This window comes from Falco cherrug, chromosome 1, assembly GCF_023634085.1.
Source record: "Falco cherrug isolate bFalChe1 chromosome 1, bFalChe1.pri, whole genome shotgun sequence".
In the NCBI taxonomy this organism is placed as follows: domain Eukaryota; kingdom Metazoa; phylum Chordata; class Aves; order Falconiformes; family Falconidae; genus Falco; species Falco cherrug.
Genome location: NC_073697.1, coordinates 56,440,704 through 56,462,815, shown reverse-complemented (window position 1 = coordinate 56,462,815; position 22,112 = coordinate 56,440,704). Strand labels below are relative to the sequence as shown.

The window sequence follows — 22,112 nt, the reverse complement described above, 5'->3', positions numbered from 1 at the left end:
GCGGGTGGGGTGGGGGGTGTGTGAATCCAAAACGAACCAAGAAAGCCACCCAGCCGAGGCGAGGGGAGGAGCCGAGGTAGGGGCTTGGCTCTTCCCTGTCGGCCCGGCAGCGCTGTGCCAAGTGGCAGCCGGCGGTGGCGGCCCCCCGGCCTCAGGCCAGCGCGGCTGCGGCCCCCGCGCCCCCGCCGGGCGGAGCGAGCGGCCGGGCCAGGCGGAGCGGGGGCAGCGCTCGGCGCGGGTCGGGTCGGGTCGCTCCGGGCCATCCCAGCCCAGAGCCCCCCGGCCACAGCCCAGCCCAGCCCGCCCCGTCCCGGCGAGGGGGCGCGGCGGGGCAGGTGAGGGCCGGAGCCGCGCCCCGGTGCCGTGCCGCCCGCCGCCGTGCCGGAGTGCGGCGGGAGCAGCGGCTCCGTCCAGGCGCTTCCGGGCGCGCCGGGGGAAGGAGAAGGAGAAGGAGGAGGAGGAGGAGGAGGAGGAGAAGGAGGGTAGGGGTGGGGTGGGTGGAGGGGAGGGAGGGAGGCAGGGAGGGAGGCCGGCTTTTTTAGGAGGGAGACCCTCCTTCGCGGCCGCCCGCTCGCAGCCATGGCTTTGAAGGAGGCGGGCGGCAGCATCCTGCCCATCAGCGACATGGTGTCGGGGCCGTCGGGCTCGCCGTTCCCCGAGGTGGTGGAGCTGAACGTGGGGGGCCAGGTGTACGTGACGAGGCACTCCACGCTGCTCAGCGTCCCGGACAGCACGCTGGCCACCATGTTCTCCCCCTGCCGGGGCGGCCCGGCGGCGGCCCGCCAGCTGCCCAGGGACAGCCGAGCGCGCTTCTTCATCGACCGCGACGGCTTCCTCTTCAGGTACGTGCTGGATTACCTGCGGGACAAGCAGCTGGCGCTGCCCGAGCACTTCCCCGAGAAGGAGCGGCTCCTGCGGGAGGCCGAGTACTTCCAGCTGGGCGACCTGGTGAAGCTGCTTTCGCCCAAGGTCACCAAGCAGAGCTCGCTCAACGACGAGGGCTGCCAGAGCGACCTGGAGGACAGCAACTCACAGGGCAGCAGCGACCGGCTGCAGCGGGCGGCGCTGGACAAGCGCTCGGGCTTCCTCACCGTGGGTTACCGCGGCTCCTACACCACCGTGCGGGACAACCAGGCGGACGCCAAGTTCCGCCGCGTCGCCCGCATCATGGTGTGCGGCAGGATCGCCCTGGCCAAGGAGGTCTTCGGGGAGACCCTCAACGAGAGCCGCGACCCCGACCGCCCCCCCGAGAAGTACACCTCCCGCTTCTACCTCAAATTCACCTACCTGGAGCAAGCCTTCGACCGGCTGTCCGAGGCGGGCTTCCACATGGTGGCTTGCAACTCCACCGGCACGGCCGCCTTTATCAACCAGTACAGGGACGACAAGATCTGGAGCAGCTACACCGAGTACATCTTCTTCAGTAAGTGCTGCCCGCGCCCCTGCCCCCCGCCCCCCATCCCCGGGGGGCGCATGTTACAAGTACACCTTCACCCCCGCACTCCAGCCCTTGCTGTCCCAAAGCAACATGTAGCTGGAGAGAAATTGGGGCTGCCCCCTTTCCCCCGTCATTTGGCGCTGCTGTCACCGCCAGAGTTCACATTCTACTTCGCGCATTGGGGGGGCGGGACAGGGCTGCCTTATGCCCGGTCCGGAGCGCGGCGAGGGAGCAGCTCCCCCCGCTCCTTGGAGCAATCGGGGCTGCTCCCACCTTTCGGTGCCGAGTGTGCCGCGGGGACAGCCAGCGCCCCCGCACCGCCTGCCCCGTGCCGCGGTCTCGCGGGGGGCCGCGCCGCTGGTGCCGGATCGGGGGCTGCGGCGGCGGGGGGGTCCCAGCCCCGCTGGCCGGGCGGGAGGCGCGGGCGCGGCGCTGGCTCCGCCGCGGCGGTTGCGGCGCTCCCAGAGGTTGCAACGGCGGAGCCCGGAGCAAGGAAGGGGTTTAGTATTTCATCCCTGCGTTTCCTTCCCAAGCGAGAGCACTGCGCTTGGGCACGGTCTCCGTGAGGGAAGGGGCAGCGAGGGCACGGCCAACTTCCCGAGGCGCAAGAAAGAGTCTGGCTCGAAGGGGGAAAATAACAAGGAAATTAACCACTCCGTAGCCAGGGCACAGCTCCTAAGCAACTTCGCTTGCTGGCTGTGGGTAGCCTTAAAGGTTTCAGGTCACTTGCAAATGGGAAAATCGAGCGATGACGAATGAGTTCCAGTCTGGCAGAGTGTGTAGTGCTATGTAGGGCACTGGCAGGGCAGCGGTTTCGGGTAATGAAACCGTAGCTGGATGGAGAACACCAGCCCCTGGCAGAGATTTGTCTTTGAAAGGCAGAGGCAGCCTTAAACGTTACAGACGCGTTTGAGAGCCGGGTGAGCCTGTGGAAGAGCGGTGTTTTCCATTCGCTCCTTTCTGCTCCTGCCTCTGTGTGGTCTCAGCTCCCTGAGCGCAGGAGGGAGCCTTTGGTCGAGCATCTGCCTGCCTCTGCGGTGATGGGAGATGCAGCCTCTAACTAACTTCGCCAGCAGGGCAGCTGAACAGGAGCAACCTGTTTTGTGTGCAAAACTGGACCTAGGCACAGTATGGAATAGACGAGGGAAGTGTGAGTGGTTTCCTACTCAGAGGAGAAATTAATTCAATAGTTTGCGTTGCTGTATATTATATAGGTGGTGACCACCCTTTGCTGAGCAGGCTTGGGTACTTCAAATCAATCTTCAAAACTACAGTAAAACAGTTTTTGAAGATCCATTGCATAATTTACCAATGATCATTTTTCACTAGGATACATAAAAACTGAGCTGTGGAGGAGCTTTACATTCTTCTGGTGGACTTTTGTCAAGTATATAACATGATTATTGAATCTCCTTTCTGAGAAAAATAGGTGTACTGGTTTTCTAAATAGCAGAAATTCCTTATTGTTATTATCAAGACTATGAAATAGTCTGTTCTGTTTGCTCAGAAATAGATTTGTAGGTGCATAATTACTGGTGTGCATTTGTGATGCTTATAATGTTTTGGGTTATTTTTTATGCGTGCATTATGATGAGGTTGCTGTGTACAGCAGTGCTCTAATTCAGATCAGTGTTCCAAATTAATCCCTCGTGTAATACCACTGATTTATATGGAATAATGCCAGGGATGAATTGAATGTTATACATCATGATTTTTGTTTTGATTTTTAGTCTTCCAGCTTATGATGATACAAAAAGTAAAACAGTTGGTTAATTACTTAAACTGATATAGTTAACTGAAAATTTATGGTTTTGTTTAATGTGTGGTGTTTTTTGGTTTTGGTTTTTTTGGTGTTTTTTTTTTTAACTTCTGAGTGTAAAAAATTGTAGAAAGTAGGCTGAAAAGATGAGTAGCATATTTTAATTTTGGTTGCTTGTTATGCATTTAGCAACCTTGTTTAGCAATTTTATACATTTTTGTATGTAGATTTTTCTGAAATATAACACAGAGACAAAACTTAAAGAATCACCAAAATGGGAAGAGAAACAAGCAAAACACAATGCATGAAATAATGCTTTAGTATTTTTTGGGGGGGGGCGTTGTTTGTTTTGTTTAAAATGACTAAATGTCCACTTGATGGAGACTGTTGATGAAACAATACTTTACTATTATTAAATGCTCTGGGTGGATTGGGTGCTTGTCATTGCTTTGCTGGACTGCTGCACAAGAATCCATTGAAGGGAGAACAAACCTTGGAAGCTTTAGTGCTCTGTACCAGGGGTGAGAAGAGTGGTCATGGTTACTGGCTGTAGGCTCTCCAGTAGCATTAGCCAGGACTGTACTCCTTCCTCACTCACAAACAGAACTTAATACACAAAGAGAAGAGCAGTCAATTTATTTCTTGCCACATGTCCCCATGAACCCCAGAAAGGAGGCAGTTTTGGTTGAGATGTTGCTGATTTCAGCAGCTCTCATGGAGAGTGTCCAACCCTGGAGTGTGCCTTAGAGACACAAGACAAAAATATCAAGACAAAAAACTTCTTGGAACTTCTGGTTTTGGCTAGTGCCTGAGACTTAATTCAGTGCTAGCAGAGAAGAAACCTAGTTTTATGTTCCACTGGAAAAAGCCCTAGCAGCATTTGCATTTGTTACTCACAGTATGAGCATCTGCAACCAGCAATGGTATTAGGTGTTGGTCTGTAATTCTATAGCAGCCACACAAACTTCTTTCACCATTTTCTCCTGAGGACTTGTGGACAGTGCTGTTTTCTAGCAGTGGTAGACAGCAAAGTGGTTGGAAAAATATATGAAGATACATACATTCTACTCATTTCCTTAGGTCATGAGTAGCTAAATGAGTTTCTCACTGGGAGCTACTAAGGAATGTTTGATGGCCAAGGGTTTAATCTATGGTTTGTAGAACAGATGTCAAGTCTGTTTCTAGCGTCTCTCAAACTTCAGTAGGTATTTTGGGTTTAAATGACCGTCTATTGCTTTTTTTAAAAAATTGAAATTACTTTAAATTCTTAAACATTGCAGCAAATGAAATTCACCTTGGATGCTACATATCTATTGAATTAATTTATGGATTGCTTAATACCTAGGGATGGATTAGTTGTTGCAGACTAATTCTGATTGAAGAAACAAAAGTAATTTGAAACTGCTTACCAGGAAATAATGCTTCAGCTTTTGGCAACATGTCCTGACAAATACAGAGACAGACTTTCCTCCTTTGTATGCATAATTCTTATGAAAAACATTAGGTTCTTTTCCCCCTGTGGTGTGCAAACTATCATGTATGCAATGACAGTTTAATTTGTCTACACAATTTCTACATGGCCAGAATTTAACTTGCACATTGCATTGGTAGCTCAATTCTGAAACATGCTCATAGATCTGTTCCGTGTGTCTGTTACAAATCCTGTCTGTTAATGGTCAATAAAAGGAGTAAATTTTTATGTAGTAGTGAAAAGACTCTACCAGAGAGTACCACAAACTTTTCCTTCTCTACTCTCACCCTTGATAGCTTGGCTCCATGCTATTGGTGCTCTCGCCTTAGTACACGTGAGGATGACTTGGGTCAGTTAACATGAAAAGCGTATGCAGGTTGGGAAAGAGGCATAAACTCTTTTGCTGCTTACTGTCCAGCTGCCATAGAGGACTGCTGATTAATAATTAATAACCTATTGGTGTGCAATAGGTGATGGCCTTCACAAAAGTTGCTTCTATCTGGAGACAGGAGACCAGAAGCCAGGATAACTTGCTTCATGTGGCTGCAGGCAAAGTAACATGTCTTCTGATAGCTGGCCTTTTTGTGAGGAAAGGGTGTGATTTACATTTTTAAACTTTTGTCTTTTGGTTGTTGTTGGTTTTTTTTTTTGTGGTTCACTGTATCTCTCAGTACTGCTATGTAATGCAGGATTGCCTGTGCTTGCTATTACTATTTTTTTTTTCTTCTGTAGAATCTAATTGGTCTTAATGGATTTTACATTTAACATCTGCTACGCAATCTTACGGGTGTTGAGAGCATCGTGCTCAGCTGGAAGCTTTCTGTGCTGAACTGACATCTTTATTGTAAGAAGAATGCAGTAATATTTCACAAAAAAACTTCGACATGTATTTTGTTTTGACACTTCTGTTTCACATGTGACAATTTCTGTTTCCTTGTATCTTGTTTTTGTTTGGAACAGGTGACGCTTGCATGAATTTATGGTGCTTATTTTCCACTTGAAGTCACAGCTCTCTGAGATTATATTGGTTGCTGTGGAAATTGTCATAAGCGAGTGATAATAATTTTGTAATCAGTGGGGAATAAGCAGTTGGAAGCAATGAACTTTTAGGAAACAATATGATATTTTGAAAAAACAAAACAAAACCCAACCCCCCTAAACTCAAAACAACCACACCACCCACCCTGCAAAAAAACCCAAACAACTCACAACAACAACAAAACTAAACTGACATGGTTTGTGTCTTTGCAATAAAAAGGAGAAGAAAACAGAAGGTAACACTTGAAGCATGGGGAACAAACATGTATGTACAATACCTTGAGATGTTAGGTGCTCTTTGAAAGGCAAATCCAGTTCAACATCCCAGTGGGGCAAGGAGGGGATGGCAGGTCAGCAGGTAAATCTAAACTGCTCTTCTGAGGGCAAAGTGGTATGAGACCCATCCTGTAGGTGGTTTCTGTGACCACTCCAAGCTGCTCTCCATCCATTACTGCTTATCTGGTAAATGTTATGTGGAGTGTGTCTGTGCTATGCTGAAACGTGCTAGGCTGAAGAGAGAAAGGAGACCAAAAGTAAAACAAGGGTATTGCTTCTCTATGGCATGTTAAGGTAAAGTTGGACAATTTACTTTGAGCCTGAACTAGAGCCTCAAAGATTAGAGTACAAATTTTTGGTGGTACAGGCAGATATGAAGGATTAAACCAGTATCACAAGCACAATATAGAAAAGCTTCAGATTTCTGACACTATCAAAATCTAGGAATGTTGATTCTGGTAGGACTATTGAGCAAAGCCCCCACCCAAATCTCTCGGAGAGATTCGGTGGACAGTCCTGTGACTTGGGAAAACTGACATAAAACTTCAAGATATTCTGCCTTAGGATTCCAGCTCAATTTTATATGAATTCCAGCTCAACGGTTTTAAAATAAATAAATAATAGGCTACTGTTTATCTTGTCATTCTTCCAAAATAAATGTCCCTGGATGTAAAGGGGTGAATCAAAGTGTGCAGTCATAAATCACTAATATGAGAATATCTTTCTTGTGCCACCACTTGATGCAACGTGAGATAATCTAAGACTACTGAAACTGGTATTCTGATTTTAGTCATCATTTCAACCAACAGAGTCTATTTGAGAATGATTTTGAAATGTGAGATTAAAAAGAAGTTTGAACAAATATGGCTTTTAAATAACAAAATAATGAAAGCAATCTGCGTTCCGCCACAGCCAGTGTAAAGGCACTGCTACAGTGAAAAACTGTGTGAGGAGCCTTCTGATCTTTCTTACACTTCAATAGAAACATACAAGACTCAATACAATGATTTGTGATCAGATATTAATAATTATATCCAGTTTATTGTCTTTGTACCATAAAATAATATTTTTAGGTACTGTAGAGCAACTTCAGTATTTGGAGCTAAGGATGGGAATTGTTGTGCAGTGCTTTAAAAGTAAAATTGGAGGTTAACTTAGAAAAGCAACTATCTTGGATATTATATACCAAGATCGATACTAGATAACCAATAAGCACCTTGATACAAGCAGCTGTTATTTCTGATGTTGGGAAATGGAAACACACAGGTTTTGTTATTATCCCAGACTTGTACTGCTTGTGGGTTACTTGGGAACAAAGTAACAGTGTTGGGGAAGCTGACTTTGCTGGATTTGTAATATTTTGCAACAAAACTGCTTCTTGGTGTCAGATAACTTCATACATTTTCAAGGATTTATGACAGTAGTTGCAGGGAAATGTTTGCTTTTCCACAGTACGATGAGCAAATCATATTTTATTTTTTCTTTATTGTCAACATGAACTTCTAGTTATCTACTGTTCAAGTGCAGAATTTATGCATACCAAACTTTTCTGTATAATATTGTTCCAGGCACATGATTTAAAATTAAAACATTACTGCTAATAAAATATATTTTGCAATATATTTGCTTTCTCAGCATGATATGGCTGGTCTTTCACTCCTGGTTTTCTTCTTTGCAGCAAATACCACATTTATTATACTGTGATGAGAATTTGTGTGGCAAACAAAAATTCTCTAAGCATTGCACCAAGAGGGAGTTCATCAATTCTCACATTATTCTCTTTCTGCCACAGTTCCACATTTAAATGTAGCTCTCCAGAAATGAAAAACTGCCTAGGCAGTTTTGGGCAGGAGGAGAAACGTGGCAGAAAGAAAGGCCCTCTTGTTGGTCTTGCTGAACATCATCATGGCCTGAACAAAGTGACCAGAAGTAATTCGTTATGTTTTGGTGTGTTACCGGTTTAAGGGTGAGAGCTTTGGTGAGACAGATACCTAGATGGGCAAACGAGGAAAGTGTGTGAGGTGGTGTGCATCCATATACCTTGGGATCCTTGGCTGCTCGAGGCTGGTGTGGTGCCTGGTGTAGCTGGCAGCCAGCTTTGCATTGCCCTACATTGTCTCAGCAGCTAGGTGTATCCTGGGTGTCGCTGCTGGAGAAACAAATAGCACAGCCATGCTCTGGATTTCCCCTCTGATTTTCTGTCTCCAGTTTTGGATTACTTTACTGCCAGTGTCAGGGAAGAAGTCTGTTACAGAGCTGAGGCGACCAAGGTCATGTCTGCAGGGCTTTTCCACACCACAGACTGATTATTTGGTTGGTGGTTACTTCACTTGGTTTAACTGTTGGAAAAAGCTGGAGTCATAATACTAGCTAACATCTTAACCTGGCAAGCATATGCTATTTTTATATCCAAGGATGATTTTATTTCATTTCTGCTTTCAAGATCTTTATTTCGTAAAGCAGGTGGAGTATTAATGGTGCTCAAAGCATGGCTCTTTTATAAACTGAGCCACTGGAAGTCCGGTGGAAAAAACCCTAAAAAAATTACCAGGCAAATTTCATTTTGCTTTAGCAAATCAAATGCTTCATGATGGACTTCCTGGGGAGGTCGTTCACTCCAGCTTGATAAAACTGAATGTTCTTTTTGAGAAGAGGTAATTTATACTCTACTTGAAATTCATATATTGTCTAAATGTTAGGAGAAAAAGGTGGTATGACTAAAATGAAATTCTCAGTAGAGTTTAAGTTCTTTTCTTTAAATGATTTTTATGATTTTTATTTTTAAATTAGTAATGGCCATTGTACATTTAGCTTTTGCCTCATGTAAATTCAGAATTTATTTCTTCTCTTTTTTTTCTTAGACCTAAATAGGATTAATCATATAAATAGGGACTAACAGTGTGTGAAACTCACACTCAAGTCCCATTCACAGCTGCAAGGCAGACCTTCACTGGGACTAAAGCAGCAAATAGTCTTGGGCTAATCTTTCACATAAAAGTGAAATTCAAATTACATGAGTGATTATTTGGTTTCATAACTTGTTTCTAGTACAGGAGGTAAGCAGTGATGTTTTGTAATTTTCATGGCACTTGCAGAAACTAATACTGTTCCATTTTGGTTGCGTTTTATCAAATTGTGGTAACAAAACTTGTCATTTGTTATATTTTGACAGCTTAGCTTCAGAAGACATATTTAAATGAAAGAGTACATCTTGCTGCAAGGTATCACTCCACTTGTATTATCACAACTAAATATTTTCAGGACTTGACCACACATGCAAAAATCACGGTGGTGTTAATGAGAGGTTCACGTTTCTAGCAGCAAGGTGATTACAATGCTTTATAAATGATTATGCATATATTATTTCTACTTTATGGAATGACTTCTGTTTTGATACTGTCTTTCCCAAAGTTGCTCAAAACAGGATTAAAAGATAGGGAACAGTGTGTTTACCCATTCTTTGCCCTGTGGGGTCTGCCTAGCCATAAGCACTATTAGGATTGCTCTTGGTTACAGCTGGTGCAATGATTCCCATCAGCATTTTGTAGCTGAGAGTAGCTGGGTCAAAATTTAGTTGCACCCTTTCTCATTGTCCCCGATACGCCTGAACCCTATGGCAGGGTCTCTGAGCAAAGGAGGTGCAGAGGCAGGGGTGGCTGCCTCAGGGGGACTGCCACCGCCTCTGGGCTGTGTGCACGTCAGGTTTGCTTTGTACTGCTCGAGTCGCATACCCTGTGCCTGACCTGTTTTCTCTTCCAGTGACATGCACTTAGTGAATAAAGAAAACTAGAGTGGCTTAGAGAGTAAAAGAATAATTGTACTTCCTTATGAAGGGAGTACTACAACACTTTAAAATAAATACTGTGAATAACTCAATCACAAGTGCAAGTGCACAGAGCGACAATAACTAATGCATTGAAGTAGATATACTGCATATCTCTTTGTGGGGAGAAGGAGTGGGCTGAGAAACTGCAGGGAGAAATCAACACCATCATTAACTTTTATTAATGAAATTAAATATTTCAGGTCTTCACTTGGCCTACGTTCAGTTTTATTGTACTTAATACATACAGAGTTGTTCTCTTTGCGTTAGCAGAAAGATATGATTCAGGGACAAAATCAGTCAGTATATCTTATTTTTTATATAAGCAAACAACAATAACCTTCAGTTGCATTTTTATCTTTTCTCTTTCATCCTTACTGGATTTTACCCTTTAGTAGTAACAACAAATATTCCCAAAGAGAGATGAGTTAGTGCTCAGGGACTCCTGTCACATTTTGTTGTAAACAGCCTCCTGCAACATAAGTTAATAGTGAAATTGTTTTATATTTTATTGAACATAGATGGTTAGAGGTTCTTGTAAGGATTATAACTATGTCAGTGCATTCCACAGAGGTTATTAAGTGTACTATCATTCCAAAGGCTTTTTATCAGTGAGTATTTTATACATCTCAGGTATCTGTGAAGCTCTTTATATTTGTTTAATAATAGGGAAAAAGGCCCAGAATTGCATATATACATGATTATATAAATAAATTGTATGCAAAATAGTTACTTTCATAACCTCTTACTAACAGTTTAATTAAACCAGGCTTTTTATCTCATCTGTTACTCAAATCCCCATTAAAACTGCCATACCTGTAGAACTATAAAAGTAATGACAAATGTCTATTTTGTGTATATAGAAGTATTCTCTCACACTTCTGGTTTTTAATCCAGGGTTCTTTCATTCTCATTGAAACTCATGAATACAAAATAATATGAAAATCAACTACAAAAGGGTTAGAAGGCAGAGAAAATAAGTCAGTAAAATATAGTGCCAACAAATTAATCAGTGTAATGTGTAGATAATACAGTGGAGAAAGACTAAAACTAAACAACACTTTTTGCTAGTTTTTCTTAATAAACACATTTTCTTTCCATTTCTTCTCACAGTCACCCATTTACAGCCATCACTTCTCGGTATTGTTCTCTTCGGACAGCTGTTACTGTTTCTGCTGTTAATGCCTACTGTGGCTTTTGAGCTGGTTTGAAACAAAGCGAAGGCAAGCCTACTCTTGCCTTTCCACCTATTTTTGTCTCTTTTGGGTGTTTGGGAATATAAATATCACTCATTTGGTTCTTCTAAAAATACCAGTATACAGCCTTATAAAAGTGTGATCAATATGGCTGAAACTATGTGGACTTCAGGGAAAAAAAAAACCCAACAAAATAATTAAGCTGTTTATGATGCAAGATAGAATGGGATTGGTGTTCAAGAAAGGTTGTATCTGTCATCTCTTACTTCCATTCCACTTACCCATTCAAAGTACACCTTCTTCGGAAGAGGGACTGTCAGCATCTGTATGGGTAGATAAGCCTTATCATGTTAAAAACAGTAAACCAAAATTATATAAGGAATATAACTAGGACCACTGAAATTTTTAATTTTCTGTTAGCAGTCCCCCATAAAGCTGTGCTTATTTACCTGTTATAGTGTTGTCATAGGTCACTGATCTTCACGCTGTCGGTTTCTGATCTTCACGCTGTTGGTTTGTCTCTGGGGATGTAATAAATGAATATAACGTTTCTCAATGTTATAGACAGAGGTAGACAAAGTCTGTGTGGTTTTGCTCCCCAAAAACCATCTGAGGTAACAGACAGCAATATCCTTTGTCTTCAGAATAATCCTCTAATTCTTTAGGATAGGAGGCACAGACTTTTCAGAAATGTCTCGTTTATTCAGTATGTGATACTTTGAGGACTATTGAAATTTTTGAAGCTGTACCTCTTAACCTCCTAAGTTTGTATCTTCCTATGAGTTCTAACTGCCTAGTGGTCCAGCCTCCAGTCGTAACAATACTCACATTTTTATTCCTCTCCTTTCAGCGTTCACTTTTTCCACCTGCAGCTGAAGTAGTTTGGTGTCTAAATTAGTGGAATTATGCCCCTAAATAATTGCATCTGTGATCACATTTAATTACAGGAAGAAGAATGCGCTCACGGTAGAGGAGATTAGGTTAAATGCTGTCTGTCTAATCAGATCCCCAGTGACTGACTTCTGGCAGTGCTTTCTTCCTAAATCCCACTGCTGCGGATGCGATGAATAAAAGCTACACAGCCTGTGTGAGTCTGTGTCTTCAGAAGGAGGTTTTGCTTTTCCGATTTGAGCCGTACAACACGGACTTAGGAGCAAGGCTGGAGATCGTTCACCCCCACCAACCACAGGTGCCAGCCTCCTGGTGCCTTTGGGTGGCCCTGGCTTGACGGGGCAAGGCAGGGCTGTGGTGAGCTGGAGGCTGGCCCTGCCGTGGCCGTGGGAGCTGTTGGCCCCAGGGTGGTGGTGGCTAAAATGGGGTCCTGGGCAGGGTTGGGGGAGCCCCAGGGGGTCTCTCTTGGCCAGTATCACCTGGTGTGGTGTCCCCTTGGGGCCTAGCACTGTGGTGGCCGTGTCTGCTTTCTGTGAATACCAACAAATAAGCCAAGAGCTGTGTCCTCCAAGGAGCTCTGGCCTGGTGCCAGGATCTTGGCTCTGCTCCAGGGCCTCAAAACACCGCAGCAATGATGCGGAGTAGGGTTCTTCACAATTCCATGAACTTTTTATAACATAAAATACATGAGAAATAACTCTCAAGTTATTTTTAGGCAGAAACAGCAAGGGGTTCTTTGTCAAAGACACTAGTAAGGGAAGAGTTGCATCTAACTAATATTCATTCAGTGGCATGGCACACTATTTGTGTTTCTGCAACCATGCTGCTGAAGTACTGTAAATTTAGTAGTAATCTTCAATTTAATACAGTTAATCTAAATGTTCTTTACCTTTGGCTGTAAAATACAGAGGGGAAAAAAGCACCTGTTATAAGCAATTAGTAACCTGTGGAAAAAAATTGGAAAAAAAAATTGCCTTTTAAAATATTTTATTTATAATAAATATTAATGATGTGACTGTATGCAAGCCTTTCTATATTGTCACACTTATGATGCGTAAAAGGTATGAAGGAACTTGGGAGGGTTGCTTAGCAGCACTTTCAGAAAACAGTTAAAATATTCTGAAGTTTGAGAAGATACATGGTTTTTATATATTTTAATACTTGTTTTTGCAATCAGGGTTATCCTCGATCATCAATGGTGAGGCTACTAGCAAAAATGGTTATCCTTTTTAATGAACCGTATAATGAATCACATTTGAGAATAATACGAGTCTAAAATTGACCTCCAAATCAATGCTTGCAATCTTGAATGTGTTTTCAGAAAATCCAACCAAGTTCAATGAAAATTTCCATCTGCACTTTGACTACCTGGCAAGCAGTAGGGATAGACAAATTTAAATTTAGGCTCAGGGTTTGGAAAATTTAGTTCTTATCACCTCCATGACTGGCAATAAAATGCACTTGTTTCTCTTCTTTTTTATCCTGTGGTTATATTAGAGGTTTAGCAATAGAGAAATCAATGTTTTACCAAAGTTCACCTTGATTTCTAGTAGTGGTTAGCTCTCAGTCATTAATTTGCTTAATTAATTCTATTTATAACAGTGAAAACAATAGTGATAAAAGCTATTTACTGTATTGAGCAGTCCTGTAGCAAGAATATAGCAAGTTACTATGTAATTACTGCTGGTTCAAGAGTGGGTTGTCATAATTTCTGGTCAAGAAGGTATGTGGTGTTAGACTGTGGATCAGTAAATTAAGACTATTAAATGTTACATGTGATAGCCATATAACACTCTCAGCTTTCAAGCTTCTTATTAGATTTATAAGTTCCTTGATAAAAGGAAAAACATTCTCCCCATTAAGACAGTCAGGCATTGGAACAGGCTGCACAGCAATGCTGTGCATGTTGTACATCCTTGGAGGTTTTCAGAATTTATCTGCATCAAGCCCCAATAACCTGGTCTGACCTCATAACTGACCATGCTTTTGAGCAGGAGGTTGGACTAGAGACCACCTAAATTATTTGGTGATTCTCATCTCTGGTGTGATTTAAGTTGGCATTGGCTATTTGAAATCACTACTCAGGAAAGGAAGAGTAAACTCCTGCAGGTAAATGAAGTAGATGCTAGAGAGCTATAAATTCTGATTATTTTGAAAATCACAAGGTTCAATACCTCAATCTTATGTTATCTTTTTACTTACTTTAGTGTGTCCTACTTGTAGTCAGAATTGAAACAAATGCTTCAGGAGAAAGTTTCTTACAGGACTTTCTGGCCCAAATTTAAAGCCATAGAATGTTAAATAGGCCACAGTTAAGAAAGTATCTGAAAAAATATTCAAAATGAATGTTGGATAGCACTGTGGCTGTTGATCACATGTTGCCTGAAGAAAGAAATCGCAAGAATTTTAGCTAATCAGCACTGTTTAAACCTTTAAACATTTTTATTGTCTTTAGACAGATTCTGGTAGTATCTGTCACAAAGGTTACAGACCACCTTGGATTTCTTCAGGTTTTTCTTCATTTTGTTATTTTTCATCAGTATTGAGTTCCTTTAATGTGACATATTTTTTTGCTTGATTTTTTCAGCCTCTGTGTTTTTCCCCTAGCATAGCTTGAATCAATTTACGTAGCAACTGCAAAAATGCTGAACAGGATTTTTCTTTTAGCCTGGAAAACTTGAAAAATAATAACCATAAAGCAATCACAAACAATGCTGAGTTACTTTTTAGTAATACATTGCGGAATGAATGAATAGCATAATGGCAAGGTAGATAATTGTTAGGATATTTAAACAATTTGGGTTTTTTTCCTTCTTGACATTTTAATGTAAGAGTGGAACATGGGGCACTAGTAACTATGATTATATTAAAAATGCTGGATGCTCCTCTTGCTTTTCTCATGTTACTGAAAGGATTGCAAAAGTGATGTGTCTGGAGACTGCTGTTAAAAATTCTCTTATGACAACAAACTAAAACAGGGTATTAGTTGCACTGATTGACACCTAATAGATAAATATACATATATAAAGAAGACAATAAAAAGATCTTGAGACAGGTCTTATGTCAGTTGTGGGTTTTTAAACACTTTTGATGTCAATGAAATTATGTCAGTTACTCCTGGTAATGTTTTCTTCTCTGAAGTTATTCTCCTGGGCAGGACATGCTTTATTAAGGTACAGTGTAGTTCCACTGGCATTCATGGTGATGGAGAGATTGGGCAGATTGGTACTGATAGCCCTGTTATGAGTTCACCTACATCCACTTAGAGAAGATTTGGATGTCTTGATGGTGTTAACTTACGTCCACATTAAACACGATACAAAACTTATGTGACATTGTATTCAAAACACCGTGTCTTGACTGTATTTTGCTTCTGGGAAAGTGGTGGAGATGGATTTGCTAAAGAGGGGAGGAAGGGATCCTGGGGAACAGCAGCCACAGGGTTTCAGCACATCCGTTGTCTTCCTAAGCTGGTGTGGTGACCTAGAAGCAGTGGATCATGGTATTGGCATATCACAATTGTCATTATTTTGTACATTTTTAGGAAGTTAAACAAATACCTCGGTGATCTGTGGCAATTATTATAATGTTTAGAATGTTGAAATTGTTTGGTTTGTGGTATGTCTTGCAATATAAAAGAATTCCTGAATTATTTTGCACAAACTAAGAACTGTTTGTTCCATCTTGGTTAAAGCTTCTTGAAGTCTTTGCATTCAGTTCAGTGATTTAATATGCATATGTAAAGATCCAGTGTCTATACAGTTACCAAAATATTGATTTAGTAATCATTCTATGTAGTGCTAAATCCTACATCAAATACATAAGAATTATGTTATCAAATATAGAAGATTACACTAAAGTAACTTTGCTTTTTGTGTATTGTTCTTTCTGAGTTGTACTTTTTAAATAGGATTTTCCCTCCACATTATTTCTTTTAAGAATGTGATGTACCAATCCTTATTGGATAGGAAAGTAGTCCCACTGCCACATAAGGCTTTTTTCTCTTTACTCTCTTGTTCTCCAGATTAACAGTGTTTCTCCAGCATTATTGGAGACAAAAATGACCATCTGTTTATCAGGTTTAGAATCTTGCTATAGGGACTTTCAAAGTCATTGATACAGCTTGTATTCTAAACAGGGTTTTGTCGTGGTGAAGATGATATGGAGTATCTGCACCAGCCAAATAGTATATAACGCTGTCTTGCTACAGTTCTGGAAAGTAGACTGGAGTGTTATTTGAGTACTTAAACCCCTTGATTAACACAGTGGTAATACAGAGATTACAACAAGTTGTAGAAATAATAAATAGTATAAAGGTGTTCATAATCACTGATCTTTATGACAGCTCTGCAAGTTTTGTAAAATAACATATCTATGCTCCACTGGCTCATGTCACGTGTACTTCATCTGTACAAAGTTGGTTGAAGCAAAACAGGTCAGATCCTTTGCATGTCCATTGAGCCATTGTAGGTAAATGCATAGGACACAAAACAGTGGAAACTTGGGGCTGTATGGACAGGAGTGTTCTTGGAAGACAAGAGAAAATCTTCAACTAGTACAGATGCAGAGGCAAAACTCCGAAGTTCCTGATTTTCTGGTCCTGCAGACTGTTAGGCTGCAGTGCTTTCCACATAATGTGGATTAGAGAATAAAATCTTGATATTATAAATTTGCAATAAAATATGTGGTAATTAAGAAAAAGATCTTTTCTACGAAGAGATTTCTGTCATTAAATACTGTAGAATTTAATTTTATTTTCACCGAGTTGCTCCAAATGAGGCTGCTAGGACTAAGGTTACTGCTGAGCCTGTCTGACACGATACAATACAATCCTATGGAAGCCATAGAAGTCTATCAAGTCAGGGAGTTTCCTGTAAAAGGGAGGGTTGATGTATGTTTTCTTAAAGCAGAATGATAAATGTTATGTATATGATGTGTAGGTGTTCAAAATGTTTGATGGAAGCTGATAGAATTTCATCTGCCATGTTGCAACACTCTTTATCTTTTTTTTTTTTTCTTTCTCCCCCCCCTCCTCTTTCTTTGTTATATTGATTTTCCACACTAGATGGCAGTGCCTTAGCACTAGTGCATGAATGGGGAATTGATTTAATTTGTCCAAGGGGGAAGAAATCCTTCTGTTTCATGTTTGTTTTTACATACATAGCTCAAAGAATTGCAGATAGCAGACTGGATTATGATTAGCCACATATGGATGGGCAAAGGAAGATGCCAATTATTTCCCCTCTTCCTTTGTACAAATGAAAATCTATTCCAGTTGATCGAACCAGGCTTACATTGGCTATAGGTGGGATGAGCTGGGGCTCTCTCTCTCTGTGCTGTCTCCAAAGAATTGTGTTTATAGAAACTTCACATGAAACGCTGTATTAAGTTAGAGCTGAGAGTGCATCCAGACTCTGAGCAGATTGCCTCACAGTTTTGAGCCATATGTTGTCTATACTGAGAAGTCAGTGAGAGAAAACACAGGCTTCCTTCTCTTTCCAAGAAAACTGGGTTCTGGAGATGTGGGGATGGAGATCTGAGAGGTGCTGGGGTGCACCTAGATATTGCTGTGCTAGAGCTACAAGACAGCCAGGGTGCATATATGCACCTGTGAGCTGGGATGCACTTCTGGACTTAGTGTTAGGTGAAAGACTGGAAATTTACTACTTTGAAGGTTTTAACTATGCAAAAAGTCTGTGAAGCTCTGATGGTGAGGACTGGGGAGATCATGGTTAGAAACAAATGGGCTCTGGATGTATATATGTAGCAGTAAAAGGTGAAAGGTAAAAGCTGGAAGCATGGAGTTGAAACTCAACTTGAAATTAAGATACAATGTTTGAAATATATGGATGAGGTCCTTAAAAACACAGGGTTATTAAAGCAAACACACACCCTCCCCCCTTTTTTAATTTGCTTTTTGAGTCTCTAGTGTTCATATTTTCAGTCTGGTATTCACAAGCTTGAAAGGAAACCTCCACCTAATCTTGTGAGAGGAGGAAACAGGAGTTTGAAAAACAGCAAATACGAATAGACTCTGCAGTTAAAATAAAAGAAATGGTCACATAACATTATCAAGAGAAATTAAATACCTTAAAAGACAAGTAACAGTAGGGGAAAAAAAATAGGCCTGACATAGGAATGAATGATTGTATGAGAAACAGCTGAAAGGAAGAAGGTATAAACAAGCCTGAATAAAAGATGTCAGGTAGTTAAGAACTGTGCAAAGAAAAATTTTCTTTATGTAAAATTCCAGAAGAGTTTCTTCATTGTTGAGTTTGTTCAAAAATAAGATCATTGTTTCAAGTTTCAGTCCAATTTATACTTAACAGGAGATAAACTTGATGCAATACCTTTATCTTGCTTACTGAAGCTAAAGATTTAAAAATCAGGAAAGCTCTTGCCTGAGGCTGGGAAGAATACTGCCATGAATACATTTTCTTAAAGAAATTTTAACTAAACTTTGTGTCTCCTGGGACCTCACTGCATGCAGCTTCTGCCTTATTTATTCAGTTTTATTTTATTTTTTGCTGCATCCCTACTGAATGAGCTGGATAAAACCAAATTGAAATACAAGAAAACAAATTTTCTTTCACTGTTTTTTACTAGTTCTGCTGTAATAGCTGAAATTTTATTAATACTGCTGGAAGGAAGGACGGACAAAGGAATGTTTACCTATCTTCTACCACAACATTCAGAGAAACAGAACCCTTTTGCAAAATATGCCGCTGTCATTTGCTGTCATTTTTTGCATGTCACAGAAAGTGATAGTCCTGCCTATAATTTATGACATAATTCTGCCAGAGAAGAAGATGCAGATGGCTTGCTATAAAAATGCAATGTGAATTATATTTGATAGTACCACTTAGACAATTCCTTATTAGTTAGGGGAAGCAACAAATGGTGCCAAGTTGGGTTTTGTCAGGAATTTGGTGCTGGAGAGTGAGCCTCATGCCTTGGGCAGTTATGTGGGAGGTAGAAGTTGCCAGTTCTTTAAATCAGAGAGAACAAATGATTGAATATAGACCTCCCACCTCCCAGATGAATTTTCTAATCATCAGATTAGGTTATCAAGGGAAATACCTATTCACTTTGCAACAATGATTTTTTTTTTTCTGAATTTGAATATAAATATCTTGCCTTGAAGGTTTTCATAAAACAGAAACTTGTTTTCCAATTAGGTTTCTTCACATCAGTGTGAAGAAAGCTTGAGACAGAGTTGTTTGAGGAAAAAGATATGAGGTGTCTTGAGAAAAAATGAATATTTATATGGACAATATTATGCAGAAATTTGAACTTGGGGAGGTTTGTTTTTGGGTTTGGAAGGGTTGTTTTTTATGTTTTGTCTTGGTTTGGTTCTCTTTCATCCTGTGGTTAGATGAAAAACTGGGATATTCCCTTTGTACAGGTCTTTGAGAAGTCTGAGAAAAGGAAGTCATATGAAGAGTAAGTGAATTCCTTCCAGAGTTTTAGTGTTCCTGATCACACAGTTTCACAGACTAGATGATGTATTTGGAGATACAGGGGCCCATTGGGTACCCCAGTGCTAGAGTTTATCGTTAACATAACACCATTTTCAGGGACTCCTCTAACCAGTCTGTGTAGTATGCAGATCAGATTCCAGTTAAGAAGAGGAAAGATAATTTGTAAACTTTTAATGTAAGTACCAAAGGAACATGACATCTATATTTTAAAAATAATTGGGGAGTCTCATTAAAATTAGATTATCTCATCAGTAGTGCTGTAGCTGTTTTCACTTTTTTTAACAGCCGTGCCCAGCACTTTGGGAAGCAAGAGGAACCCTCTTTTTCATCGTGCAAGCTAAGAGCAACTTGCTCTAATAGGAGATTTTTATCTTGCATGGCATTTCTGATTAGATCTCAAAAACGAATGACAGGATGCTTCAAACCACACAAATGACTTGTCTTTACGCATATCCATGATTTAATTGTAAGCGGTAGGTTTGCCTTCAAGAATCAGCTTTGTACGCATAAGGACTACCCTTGCTAACACCCATAATTCCAAATTAATTTCTTCAAAAAGGCAATGTGCTCTTCCAGACTATTTTCTTGGGTTTACTGTGGCTGTGTTTTTGAAAAACAAAACCAAACGAAATGTCAGGACTGTCCAGTTTTGACAATCTGGCATTCATAAAGAAAACATTGAAGGTGTGTTCTCGTTAGACAGTGTTGCTTAGCGGTTTGTACTACTGCTTCCCCTCCCCCATATTTTGTTTGCCTTCTCCTGATTCTGAAATGACATCTCCACAACAAGAACAACAAAGTTGCTACTGTTGCTAAATTGATGTTAGCATTCCTCATTGCAGCTTTTATACTGTTCACTTACTAGTCAAGTTCTGCGGATTGCACTTGAATTACTCCAGCCATCACCTGGAAGATAGCCTTCTGACTCACTGTACTTGGGAAAAGCATCCAATCATAAATTCAGTTTTGAATGGCTTTTCTTGTCATAGATACTTGTCATGTTAAGAAGGAGGGTTTCCTCCAACACTTTATATTTGACCAGCCTGTCAGGTTCCCAAGAAAGACGAGACCCTCGTGTCCGACCAGCCTGTCCACTACCTGCGTTTTGACAGCCCACTGTATTGGAGGGTGATTCGACCAACCTGTTTGGGGACCCCTGCTGACAGCATCACTGAGTCAAATCCCTTGTAACAACTCAGATCTCTGGAGATTTATACAAAATTAACTTCAGGTGAAGATTTTTTATTACACAAAATACAAGGTAGTGACAGAATAAGGTTCAAAGATTGCTGGTGATATTTTTTAAAAAATAATAAGATTGCAAGATATATCTTAATTATAAGATACTTATATATCTATATTATATCTATCTATCTACATATATATATTATAAGATACTTAATTATAAGATACTTATGAATACTTACAAGATTTTTTAAAAAATAAGATTGCAAAGCAAGCTTTAAAATAATACACTTAGTAACAGCTGGCAGGGGTTAGTCATAGAATAAAGTTCTACCCAATAGGCTTCCCTATGGGGAAGAAGACAGGTTCAGCTCGTCGACTGATCCCAGAAGTGACGATGGAATCTTCCCTAACTTATCCCATCAGCTGTCCACTTTTTATACTTCATAGTACATTGCATATTCATTGTCATACACAGGAATGGTTACAAGTTCCTTTCTTCTAATGTAAATTAGTACATGTCCTCAGATAGCACTATTGAAGTTTTTCACTAACTACGCATGCTCTCCAAGTGGGGTTTTGCCCTCTTTCAGAGGGGCTATTTGAGTTGGAGGTCGCAATCTCCCTCTACAATTACCTTTGTCCTACTTTCAATGTATGGGGGTTTGCAACACCTTATCTCTTGTGGTCAGAACTTCCTTGCTTGAATGCTTCTTTCTTAGCTTCTCTCCTTCCAAAGACTGAGTCCCCTCCCTTTGTTCATCAATATTGAAAACTTTAGAGAGTGGGTCATCTTGACCTAACCTTGTGACCCTAAATCGGAAATGTGGCAGTTTGGGAGTTGCAGCCCTGGAGCTGTCCATTTCCTTTGCATTTAGTTGGAGCTTGCGTGACTCTAGTCATACATGGTTTTGTTACTGATTGGTATCATGTGCCCAGTGAGGTATGGTAGTGCCTTGGGGGTGGGTAACTTTGGGATGGAGGTGTGCATTAGTATTACAATGAGTTTATTTCATCTGAGGAAAGTAATTTTGCCACAATGGTTGGCTCAGCAGTGGACATCTTATATATTCTTCATGCAACAGCTGCTATACAGCTTCCTACAGGGAGCACAACAGAGCCTGGCTGCTGTGTCTCTACTCTGCTTCTCCCTCCGTCACTCCTATCAGCATGTGCTGAGCTGGCAGGGGGTGTTGCTTAGGGAGCTGTGGTAACGTATGTTCTGTGCATGCCAACCATCCTGAAAGCGATAGCTGTATTTTATCCTAAAAATCTTTCTGTAATACTATGCTTCTATTAGGTCCCAGTTTTCTCTAATTACCTCCCAAAGTAATTTCCCCACAATACTCTTGCAAAATACTTGTTAAGCACTCCTGTTATCCTCACAGTTTTTGCCTTTTTCTTCCTTACTTGGACCTATACAGCTGGTTTTTGTTTGGCTTTTTGTTTCCCTTTTACCATCATAGAAGCATAGAATGGGTTGAGTTGGAAGGGGTCTTAAAGATCATCATCTAGTTCCAACCCCCCTGCCATGGGCAGGGACACTTTCCACTA

The 22,112-nt window shown here is 41.1% G+C and overlaps 1 protein-coding gene across 1 annotated transcript in view; it reads left to right on the top strand.

Annotated features, from left to right (window-relative positions):
- Positions 1-529: 529 nt before the first annotated feature.
- Positions 530-22,112, top strand: part of KCTD8 (potassium channel tetramerization domain containing 8) — a 101,465-nt gene continuing 79,882 nt past the window's right edge. The window contains exon 1 of the mRNA XM_005447519.4: positions 530-1,423. Coding sequence (XP_005447576.2) covers positions 580-1,423 — 844 coding nt within the window. The 5' untranslated portion in view covers positions 530-579. The remainder of the gene's footprint in view (positions 1,424-22,112) is intronic.